This window comes from Cetorhinus maximus, chromosome 23 (genome assembly GCF_964194155.1).
Source record: "Cetorhinus maximus chromosome 23, sCetMax3.hap1.1, whole genome shotgun sequence".
NCBI lineage: Eukaryota > Metazoa > Chordata > Chondrichthyes > Lamniformes > Cetorhinidae > Cetorhinus > Cetorhinus maximus.
The window spans coordinates 26,939,027-26,951,080 of NC_135901.1; the positions used below are offsets into that span (position 1 = coordinate 26,939,027).

Genomic DNA, 12,054 nt, shown 5'->3' on the forward strand with positions numbered 1-12,054 from the left:
AGAGGGCAGTTAAGTGTTCAGCCACGCCGCTGTGGGTCCAGAGTCACATGTGGGCCAGGCCAGGTAAGGGCGGCATATTTCCTTCCCTAAAGGGCATTGGTGAACCAAATTGGTGGAGAATTCCAAAGATTCACAGCCCCCCCCCCCCCCACCGAGTGAAGAGATTTCTCCTCATTTCAAGTCCGAAATGATCGGCCCCTTATCGTGAGATTGTGCCCCGGGTGTTCTGGATTCTCCAGGCAGTGTCGATCTCTCAGACCCCGACACTTGTTGAATGTTGGCACAGCCATTTTTCAGTTGAACCCCTCCCCCCCCCCCCACCACCCACGCAACCGGGGAGTGAGATGGGGAGACAAATTCTTGACGACTAAGTCATGGCTGTTCGCCTCTGGTGGGCTTCACCGTCGTCCCCAGTCGATGTCCCCCGACCCCTCCTCCCTGAACCCGGACTCCCTCCCAGCCGGGGAAAATCACCATCAGGGACTGGGGATCCCGGCTTTGTCCCCTCTCGTGGCACTGAGGCCCGGCCTGGTGCCCCTCCACGCCCCACAGGGCAGATACCAGGGGCCAGGCGTTGATCCCCTTGGTGAGGTCTGGAAAGAGTTTTCAGGGCAGATGCTGATGCTCCATTAAATTGAAGCATCTGTCACTGAAGCTGTGCAGTTTAAAATCAAACTGCATGTCATGGAAGAAAATGAAGGGAAGACATTTTGCAAAGTTCCCCTCCCCTCCCTTCCCCTAGCTGGCAGCCCAGCACGCAGGCGCAGAAAGCCCTGCTGAGCCGAGCTGCCCGGAGTAGGCGCAGTTGCGTCTGCCGCCAGCGGTCGCTCTCAACCACTTTTAGGACCAGCCAGAGGGGCGGAGGGGGAAGGGGAGGGAGTTCATCGAGCGGCTTCTCGCTCTGGCCGGAGCCGTCAGCCGGTTGCCTGGAAACCTTGGCTCGAGGAGGGCGGAGGGGGAACAATGGGTGGGGGCGGGGCTCCCGTGTCCGCGCGCCTGGCCTGCGGACTGGAACCCGAGGACGTCACCGCGGAGCGGAGTGATTCCTTGGCTGATTCATGGCAGGGTTTCATTGTGGACGTCACAATGACTGAGAGGGGCGTTCCCAGCGCGTAGCGTCCCATTGGGAGCAATAGCGCTGGTTGCAGAAGTGGGGTACTGCGGATTGGACAACAGCTCAGCGCGGCTGGCCGTCAAAGCCCAATCTCCCCCCCACGTGGGCACCGCTGCCTCATCCCCCTATTGTCTGCATGCAGGTGGATGGACCAATGGGAAGGACGGGAGAACCGGAAGGACGCTTGTCCTCCAACCAATCAGAGCTTCCCCACTGTCTGAATGCGGAAGTTGGGCAGTGAGCTTGTTAACGTGATCATTACTGTCCAGCAAAGGTGCTGCTGCTCCTCCCTCTCTGAATGAAGATTGAGCTTCACACAGACTAAAACTCCCTCCTGTGTCCAACATCTGTGAGTAAAACACTTTCTTTTCTCCCCCTTTCCATTTCTTTTCTCATTCTGGGGGGAAATTGTGGACTTGCAGGAACTGAAGGGAAAGGAAGTGAATCTAGGGAGGGTGCAGACTCTGGAAAGGTTGGCCCAGGTCTCTCTCTCTCTCTCTCTTAAAGACATTGACATCCTTTGCTCCCTCAGCTTGACACATTTATTTGTCTGCCTAAAAGGATGGTCTCTTTCCTAATGTTCACAATTAAAGGGCTGGTTTCCCCAGGAGATGGCTGATATTTAAGGGGACAGCAAATTAATATAGGGCAGAAATATGTCTGGTGTTGTTATATGATACACATTAGATATATTGTTTATGGTTCTGTAATAAAGTACATTTATTATTCTTTCTAGTAATATAGTATCGTAGCTATTTTTAGGTTTTCAGGCATAGGATAATTGCGGCACAGTTGGATTCTATTCAGCAACTCGAGTCCAAGCTGACACTGTGGAGCAATCCAGTCAGTTCCATTACCCCTCTTTATCCTCACTTCCCTGCAAGTTTATTTCCTTCAAGAGCACATCCAATTTCATTTTGAAAACAATGACCCTCTTTGCTTCCACCACCCTCATAGGCAGCGAGTTCCAGATCATCACCACTGGCTGCCGAAATAGAGTTCTCCCCCACATTATCTCTAATCCTGTAATAGAGTGCTGTGTATTACACACGTTTTTAGTGCAGTACTGTTGGGTGTATATTAGGTACAGCAGAGGGAGAATGGAGGGAGAGTGTGTGGGACAGAGATTTACAGCTTTTGGAGAACAAGAGAGGGAAGAATGTTCGATAGAAATTAGAATTGTCTGTTCTGAATTTCTATCCTGTACTGACAGTGATGACTTTTGTAAACTCCTTTTACAGGATATTAGAAGGGGAGGATTTGCAGAAAGAAATCTCAAACCAAACATCACATCAAGATTTGAGAGTCACTCGATTCACTGGGACCTGAATATCGTTGGCCTTTGAATCTAAAAGGAGAAATGTTTGTCTGTTCTGTATGCTTCAAGAGATTTTAAATATCAATGTACCTTGAAAAGTACCGAGACACACACAGGTGAGTCTGTTCCAGTGCACTGACGATGTAAAGAGCTTTAACCAGCTTCACGACCTGAACAAACATCGGGCCATTCACAGTGGAGAGAGACCGTATCTGTGCTGTGGGTGCGAGACTTCAACAGATCGTCGAACCTGGAGAGGCGCAAGGACATCCAAACCATGGAGAAACCTTGGAAATGTGGGGATTGTGGGAAGGGATTCAAATACCCATCTCAGCTGGAAATTCATCAACGCAGTCACAGTGGGGAGAGACCGTTCATCTGCTCTGTGTGTGGGAAGGGGTTCAGTCAGTTATCGTACTTGCAATCACACCAGCGAGTTCACACCGGGGAGAGGCCATTCACCTGCTCCGAGTGTGGGAAGGGATTCACTGATTCATCCAACCTGCGGACACACAAGCGAGTTCACACCGGGGAGAGGCCATTCACCTGCTCTGATTGTGGGAAAGGATTCACTCAATTATCCCACCTGCAGACACACCGGCGAGTTCACACCGGGAAGAGGCCGTTTACCTGCACTGAGTGTGGGAAGGGATTCAGTCATTCATCCCACCTGCAGACACACAAGCGGGTTCACACTGGGGAGAGGCCGTTCACCTGCTCCGAGTGTGGGAAGCGATTCAGTAATTCATCCGATCTCCGAAAACACAAGCGTATTCACACTGGTGAGAGGCCGTTCACCTGCTCTGAGTGTGGGAAGGGATTCACTCAGTCATCCCACCTGCAGAGACACCAAGTTCAGAAGTGATTCCAGAGGTTGGATTCTGCTGTTATTGCTGCTGTTAATCACGTCCAGGACCGAACTATGTTCATTCTGACACTTGGTGAAGTGGGAGGGTCGGAGGGTTTCTTTCTGCTAGACAGGCCGGTCTCACGACTTTGCTTCCAGTGGCTGATGCTCTTTGAGCCTGGGAGTGCACATTTCCACTGAAATGATCCACAAAAGCTGATTAAATAGCTTTGTTTTATCCTGGATAGTAAGTAGTGTTTTCCCTACCACTACAGGTAGATCTAAAATAAATACAGGAAGTGTTGGAAAAACTCAGCAGGTCTGGCAACATCTTTGGAGAGAGAAACAGAGTTAACGTTTCGAGTCCAATATGACTCTTCCTCAGAACTTCAGAGAGGGAGAAATGTGATGGGTTTGATGCTGTTGAGAAATGGGGGAGGGTCCGGTAGAACAAAAGGGAAAGTCAGGGATTGGTTAGAGGGCAGGTGAGATTAAATAACAAAAATATCATGGAACAAAAGGCAAAGGGAGAGGTAATGGTTGTAGTAAAGAAACAAAGCATTGGTCCAGAGAAAGTGTTAATGGCAGAATAAAGATCAGCTCTGTCTGAAAGCAAAAACATGAAAACAAGATGCAGACTGGCACTTGGCAAAAAAAATCAAAACACAGGACAGAGTTGATGGTCTGAAGTTGTTGAATTCAATGTTGAGTCCAGGAGGCTGTAAAGTGCCTCATCAGAGGATGAGGTGCTGTTCGTCCAGCTTGTGTTGGGCTTCTCGGGAACATTGCAGCAGGCCGAGGACAGAAATGTGAGCATGAAAGCAAGGTGGTGAATTATAATGGCAGCAACTGGAAGGTCAGGGTCATGCTTGTGGACTGAGCAGAGGTGTTCCACAAAGACGGCAGCGAACAGGGGACAGATGAATTAAAGAGAAACCATTTGGGTCCAGAAGATTGTGCACATCCTTTTACTCTGGTTTTCTTTGATCCTCAAGTAATTTTCTGTTTTTTAACCATGTTCCGTTTCATTAATAAACTTTTATCAGTAAAAATATTTGATTTTTCTGGACTTTTCTTGATTAAATTTATGTACTTTAGGGAAAGTGGGTGAGAGGGGTTGGCAGGCTCTTTAACAGAAAGTGAGTCCCTCTAAGGTAATTGGCAAAGGAGCCAGTGGGGAAGATGAGATTTTATTTTTTTTGAAGCAGTGACTTGTTCTGATCGGCCTGAAAGCAGATTCAAATAGCATCTTCCCATAGGGTAAATACTTGAAAGGGAAGAATTTGCAGGGCTGTGGGGAAAGAGCAGAGCAGTTGGATGAATCAATAACTCCTTTTAAAGAGACGGTAGAGGCACAATGGGCTGAATGAACTCCTTCTGCAGCCTGTGATTCTGACCCTCCTGCTTTTGTGCAGGTTAAAAGGGACAGATTTCATTTCAGCCTCTACCCTGTATCTCTATTTAAAGAGACGGGTTTCTGTTCAGCTCTGAGTGACCCTGATATAACAATGTCTCCACTCCTCTGTATATTTAAACATCGAACAAAGTCTTGCAAGGCCGATTATAGTCAATAGCCTTCCTGTAGCTCTCACTGGACACAGAAAGAAAGTGTTTTACTGCTTAACTATAGCGGCATCCCCTGAAAATAATTCAAACACCACATCAAAAACAGCCTGCAGCAGACGTTCTCTGTTGAAGACACGGCCCCCAGTGTTTGTACAATTGGAACCGGGGATACTGAAGAGGCCAGAATTAGTGGAGCAGAGATATCTCGGAGGGTAGGGATGGAGAAGATTACAGAGATGGGGAGAGTGTGTGTGACCACGTGGTGATTTGAAAAAAAGGAGGCTGTGGAGGGATTTGAAAAGAATCGGCCCGATTTTTAACTCACTCAAAATCCCATTCACTTTTACAGAGGTAAATTGGGCCTAAGGAGGAGAATTTTAAAATTGAGGCACTGTTTGAGTGGGAGCCAATGTCGGTCAGTGAGCACAGGGGGTGATAGGTGAATGGGACTGAGTGTGAGTTGGGAGACAGGCAGCAGAGTTTCTCTATTGAAGAAAACTGGTCCAGTTCTGTACATTTCCCATCACACCGCTTATGTCTAAGATCAAGCTGACATCATCGTATTCCATTGGGATTGCGTAATCTGCTGATGTCATCACATTCTATTGTGATGATGTCATAAGATGACATCAGCATGTTTGTGATTCCACAATCAGCTGACACCAGACTATAGACTTCATTGGGAGTGTGGGATTAGCTGATGGATTAGAAATGAAATCTGTCCCTTTTAACCTGCACATTGCTTTATCATTGTGCAGTGAGCAGAAACAATCATTTGTTTGAGTTTGTAAACAGAATTTTTAACGATATGTAGAGAATTGGTCTTGGGATTTGGAAAATGATCCAGTTCGAGAGCATTTATCACTAAAATTAAAAATGCTAGTTGAAGCTTTTCGTCTTGCACTCATCAGGATAGACACAAAAATACCAAATTTCAAAAGGAGCAACAATATATGTCTGAGAAACAGGGTGCTGATTGGTTTGCACGTGGACTCTGGTTGAGGCACTGCCATGAAAAATGCAGCAAGGAGCATTTAACCAAAGCCTTGCCGTAAACTAAAAGAGGGCAAGCCAACTCTGGTCAAGATGTTGTCATGGGGAATGCACCAGGGAAAGGTGTCCCCCAAGCTTTTGTGAAATTGAAACGGTGAAATTCCTGGACAAACCCTTTTTACCTGCAGAAAACTGGGCCCTGTGTACAAATGTAAAAAATTCCAGGATCTGAATCTGGTCCACATCTTCACCAAGCCTAATCATTTCTTCATTGGGCCATACCATATTTGTGTACCACATTTTGTTCAAATCCAGACATTAGTTTTTGAGATATATTATAACAGAGAGACAAAGAGTGATGAAAACATGCTCTGTAGCCACAAAGCTGAAAAGATAAATGTGTTTATTAAGAGCGTTCATCTCACTGAGGAGGCAGGCCAATCCATATCCAACAACCTGCTCTGAAAACTCTGCTCGCATTTTGACAGCTGTGACTAATTTCACCCCAGCAGCGGAGACAATCCACAACCTTCGAAAACAATCACCACTCGAAATAAGACAAACCACAGTAATCTAAAAGAAAAAGTCAATTCTCCCGATGTCCCAATGCGAACGGATCCTTTCGCATTCCAGGATTCGGATCTTTGCTAAAAACAAATCAGTTCATCCATGGCCCGAATCCTGTTGGTGTATTGAGTTTCGTTAAAATCTATCCATTAGTTTGTGAGACAAATTGTTTACAGACAAACAGAATAACAGTGGCAGAGGTACCTTCATTACATTGAGCAGCCACGCTGTCTATTCTCAGCCAGCATTACACAGGGGGAAAAGGGCTGGATTCTCAGGCCAGCAAGTCAAGGCTCCCTCTTTAAATGGCCACTTCCCACAATGGATTCAGTGGCCTCTGATGGGAAGCAGCCTCGGTCCACACTGGGAGTTCCTGCCCCCCCAGTCAGCTGGCTCGTGCTGGCTCATGCTCCTGCTGGACGATCTGCCTGTAAGGATAGGAGCGTGTCGAATTAAAAAGAAACCTGCATTTATATAGCACATTTCACCACCTCAATGCGTTTCACTGTCAATGAAACAATTTCTGAAGTGTTGTCACTGTAGGGAACGTGGCAGTCAATTTGTGCACAGCAAGATCCCACAGACGGCAATATGATGATGACCAGATCATCTGTTTTTACTGATGTTAGTTGAGGGATAAATATCGGGTCCCAGGACACCGGGGGTGAACTCCTCCCCTTCTTGCTTTCTTTCCAATTGTGGCCATTCAGTCTTGTACATCCACCTGAGAGGGCAGACGGGACCCTCGCGTTAATGTCTCACTCGAAAGATGGTCCCTCCGACAGGACGGCTCTCCCTCAGTACTGGCACCGGGAGTGTGGGTGCTGGATTATGGGGACTCGAGTCTCTGGAATGGGGATTCGAACCCCCCACCTCCTGACTCAGAGGCGAGAGTGCTACCCACCATCATGCCGTGTTGAATAGAATCAGCGAGCTGGTGTTCTAGAATCATGGAATGGTTACAACACTGATGGAGGCCATTCAGCCCATTGTGTCTGTGCCAGTTCTCTGCAAGAGCAACTCACCCAGAGCCACACCCCCAGTCTTTTCCCCATAACCCTGCAAATTTCTCCTCTTCAGATAATGATCCAATCCTCTGTTGAAAACCATGAATGAATCTGCTTCCAAGTCCCTTCATCCCTGGTGCCATTCTCGTAAATCTCCTCTGCACCCTCTCTAAGAATTTCACATCTTTCCTAAAGTGTGGGGCACAGTGTGGGTTCCATTCTAGAGTGATAGAATTGAAAAGCAGGGAGGTTATGTTCAACTTGTTTTAAACCATGGTTAAACTACACTGGGAGTACTGTCAACGTATGTGATCTCCATTTAGAAAAAGGAAATAGAGGCACTGGAGAAGGGGCAACAAAGATTCACAAGAATAATACCAGAACTGAGAGCATTAAACCCTCAGGAAAGGCTGGGGCTGCTTTTCTCTAGAAAAGAGAAGACTGAAGGGTGACCTGATGGAAGTCTTTAAGATGATGAAGGGGTTAAATAATCCAATAGGGATTTCATGAGAAACCTCTTTACCCAGCAAGTGGTGAGAATGTGGAACTCGTTCCCACAGCGAGTGGTTGAGGTGAATAGCATGAATACGTTTAAGGGGAAGCTAGATACATACATGAGGGAGAAAGGAATAGAAGGATATGCTGATGGGGGGAGATGAAGAGGGGTGGGTGGAGGCTCATGTGGAGCATAAATACTGACAGAGACCAATTGAGCTGACTGGCCTGGCCCTGTGCTGTAGACTCAATGGAACAGAGACAAATGTATTTATTTTAGATCCACCTGTCGTGGTAGGAAAAAGACTATTTACCATCCAGGATAAAATAAATGTACTTCATCAGCTTTTGTAGATCATTTCAGTGGAAATGTGCACTCCCAGGCTCAAAGAGCATCAGCCACTGGAAGCAAAGTTGTGAGACCGGCCAGTCCAGCAGAAAGAAACCCTCCGACCCTCCCACTTCACCAAGTGTCAGAATGAACATGGTTCAGTCCTGGATGTGATTAACAGCAGCAACAACTGCAGAATCCAACCCCTGTGATTACTTGTGAACTCGCTGGTGTCTTAGCAGTTCAGATAACTAAGTAATTCGCTTCCCACACAATCATCAGGTGAACGACCTCTCCCCGGTGTGAACTCGCTGGTGTCTCAGCAGATAGGATGGCCGAGTGAATCCCTTCCCACACTCAGAGCAGGTGAATGGCCTCTCCCCGGTGTGAACTCGCTGGTGCCTCAGCAGGTTGGATGAATCGGTGAATCCCTTCCTACAAACAGTGCAGGTGAACGGCCTCTCCCCATTGTGAACTCGCTGGTGCGTCAGAAGGTGGGATGACCGAGTGAATTCCTTCCCACATTCAGAGCAGGTGAATGGCCTCTCACCTGTGTGAACTCGCTGGTGTGTTAGCAGGCTAGATAACTGAGTGAATCTGTTCGCACACACAGGGCAGCTGAATGGCCTCTCTCCATTGTGAACTCGCTGGTGTGTCTGCAGGTTGGATAGCTGAGTGAATCCCTTGCCACACTCAGAGCAGGTGAATGGCCTTTCCCCGGTGTGAACTCGCTGGTGAGTCAGGAGGCTATAAGAATCACCGAATCCTTTCCTACACTCGTAGCAGATGAATGGCCTTTCTCCGGTGTGAACTCGCTGGTGCGTCAATAGGCTGGATGACTTGGTGAATCCCTTCCCACACTCAGAGCACATGAATGGCCTCTCCCCGGTGTGGATGCGTTGATGAATTTCCAGTTCAGACGGGATGTGGTATCGCTTCCCACAGTCCCCACATTTCCACGGTTTCTCCATGGTGTGAACGTCCTTGTGTGTGTTGATCAGTTGAAGCTTCATCGACGGTGTCTCCCTGATGTGAACGGTGCACTCAGGTGTGTGTGTCTCGGGGGTGTGTGTCTCGGATGTTTGTGTCTCGGGTGTGCGTCCCCTGGTGCTTTTCTAGACACACTGATGTTTAAAACCTTTTGAACTTGACAGGACAGATAAAAATTTCTCCTTCTAGATTCAAAGGTCGATGATATTCAGGTCTTCATGATTCGAGTGACTCTGTCAGATCTTGATGTGATGTTCGGTTTGAGATTTCTGTCTGCAAATCCTCCCCTTCTAATATTCTGTAAAGGAGTTCACAAAATATATCACTGTTAGTACAGGATAGAAATTCGGAACAGGCAATTCTAGTTTCTGTGGAACATTATTTCCTCACTCATTCCCCAAGAGCTGTAAATCTCCATCCCACACACTCTCCCTCCATTCTTACTCTGCTGTACCTAATATACACCCTCCCAATTCTCCTAAAGGTGCCAATTCATGCTGATCGCCAGAGCCATGCTCACCACTTATTATCTAGGAACCAAGAGACCTGACAATCTTCATGCATCTTCATTGGGCTAATGTAAATATCTAATGTAAATATTTCCATATTATTGGACTAGAAATGTGTGTAATTTACAGTACTGTATCACTTGGTTCAGTTACAGGGGCAATGAAAGGAAGGACTTTACACAGTGAGTGATCATGACCTGGAACTCCGCCTTTGTGGGCGATGGAAGTGGAGCCAATCAATAATTTAAAAATGAAATTTGATGGGCGCTTGAAGGAAATAAACTTGCAGGGTTATGGGGAACAGGGTGAATGGGATTGACTAAATTGCTCAACAGGTAGTCAGCATGGACTCGAGTTGCTGAATGGAATCCAACTATGCCTTGATGACTCTATGATTGCAAATATATAAAGTGGCCATAGAACTATGTTATGAGAGCAGAAATAATAAATATACTGTAATACAGAACTGTAAATAATATATCTAATGTGTACCAATTAACAACACTAGACTTATCTCTGTCCTATATTAATTTACTGTCCCATTGAATGTCAGCCATCTCCTGGGGAAACCACCCCTTTAATTGTGAACATTAGGAAAGAGACCATCCTTTTAGCCAGACAAATAAATGCGACAAGCTGAGGGAGGAAAGGATATCAATGACTTTAAGAGAGATAGAGAGACCTGGGCCAACCTTTCCAGAGTCTGCACCCTCCCTGGATTCACTTCCTTTCCCTTCAATTCCTGCAAGTCAACAATTTCCCCCCAGAATGAGAAAAGAAATGCAAAGGGGGAGAAAAGAAAGTGTTTTACTCACAGATGTTGGACACAGGAGGAAGTTTTAGTCTGAAGCTCATTGTCCAACTTCCGCATTGTGACGTCCACAATGGAACCCTGCCTGAATCAGCCAATAGGAATCACTCTGCTCCGCGATGACGTCATCGGGTTCCAGTCTGCAGGTCAGGAGCGCGGACACGGGAGCCCCGCCCCCACCCATTGTTCCCCCTCCCCCTCCACCTTCTCGAGCCAAGGTTTCCAGGCAACCGGCTGACGGCTCCGGCCAGTGCGAGAAGCCGCTCGGGGGACTCGGGAGGGGGAAACTGCGCATGTGCCCGCCCTTTCCCGTCATGCTGAGGGTTTGACCAATGGGAAGAGTTGGAGGACCGGAAGGACTCTGGTCCTCCAGCCAATCAGGGCGCGGGCTTTGTGTGAATGAAGGTTAAGCTTCACACAGACTAAAACTTCCTCCTGTGTCCAACATCTGTGAGTAAAACACTTTCTTTTCTCCCCCTTTCCATTTCTTTTCTCATTCTGGGGGGAAATTGTTGACTTGCAGGAACTGAAGGGAAAGGAAGTGAATCCAGGGAGGGTGCAGACTCTGGAAAGATTGGCCCAGGTCTCTCTCTCTCTTAAAGACATTGACATCCTTTGCTCCCTCAGCCTGACACATTTATTTGTCTGGCTAAAAGGATGGTCTCTTTCCTAATGTTCACAATTAAAGGGGTGGTTTCCCCAGGAGATGGCTGACATTTAAGGGGACAATATCAGGGTGTTTAACTGTCCTGTATTTTAAGGGATTGCTCCTTATTTTGCCTTTTGTCCTGTATTTCTAGGACAGCCTGTGGGAACCTGATCCTGGGAGTTTGCAGGGTGATTTTGAGTGATTCGAGTGCGATTGCAAGTGAGTGAGTCGGCCAGCAGAGAGACGATGATGGTTTAACTGAGCCAGATCATTTGTAAGTTTTAGTTGATTTTAAATCCCACCCCTCCCACTATTATTGTCTCAAGACCCCCTTCTCCCCAGTCCCTGTCATTTTGACACCCAAACACCACCAACTCAGCATCCGACCACCACTTATGCCTCCAGCCCCACATCTGACGTGTCTCTTATTTTATTTCATAGGAGTTCTGCCCCCTGGATAATGTAGCAATAAAGGACAAAGATATGTCTAATATTGTGAAAGGGGTGTAATGACAATGGCAGACGATGTCTGCCAGGTGGACCAAATCCACAAGGGAAACTTGGCCACGCTATCACAACTGTTTTGCAGTTTTTATTGCAAGAAGATGTGTGCACTGAATTCAGAAACAAGGAGTCCCCTAAGACCTTTAGAGATTTTAAAAATGAAATTAAAATATTTATTGACTAAAGAAAAGATTTCAAGCACATACATAAGACTACAATTACTTAATACTATAACATATCCTAAAATTCCTAATTAATCTGACTCTAAATTACACACCCCCTTTAAGGCAACAATCCATAATAAGCCAGCAAGTTACCACAGTACCCACTTGACAGTGGAATTCCAAAAGCTT

At 46.8% G+C, this 12,054-nt stretch overlaps 3 protein-coding genes across 3 annotated transcripts in view; 1 reads left to right on the forward strand and 2 right to left on the reverse strand.

Annotated features, from left to right (window-relative positions):
- Positions 1-12,054, reverse strand: part of LOC144697423 (uncharacterized) — a 512,621-nt gene that overhangs the window by 193,936 nt on the left and 306,631 nt on the right. The gene's annotated exons all lie outside the window — the stretch shown is intronic.
- The window catches only part of LOC144697388 (uncharacterized), a 51,348-nt gene that overhangs the window by 36,363 nt on the left and 2,931 nt on the right, over positions 1-12,054 (forward strand). Inside the window, 1 exon segment of the mRNA XM_078569367.1 lies at positions 2,793-3,285. Coding sequence (XP_078425493.1) covers positions 2,793-3,285 — 493 coding nt within the window.
- LOC144697383 (uncharacterized) overlaps positions 1-12,054 on the reverse strand; it is a 32,689-nt gene that overhangs the window by 11,378 nt on the left and 9,257 nt on the right. The window contains exon 2 of the mRNA XM_078569361.1: positions 8,530-8,969. Coding sequence (XP_078425487.1) covers positions 8,530-8,969 — 440 coding nt within the window. The remainder of the gene's footprint in view (positions 1-8,529; positions 8,970-12,054) is intronic.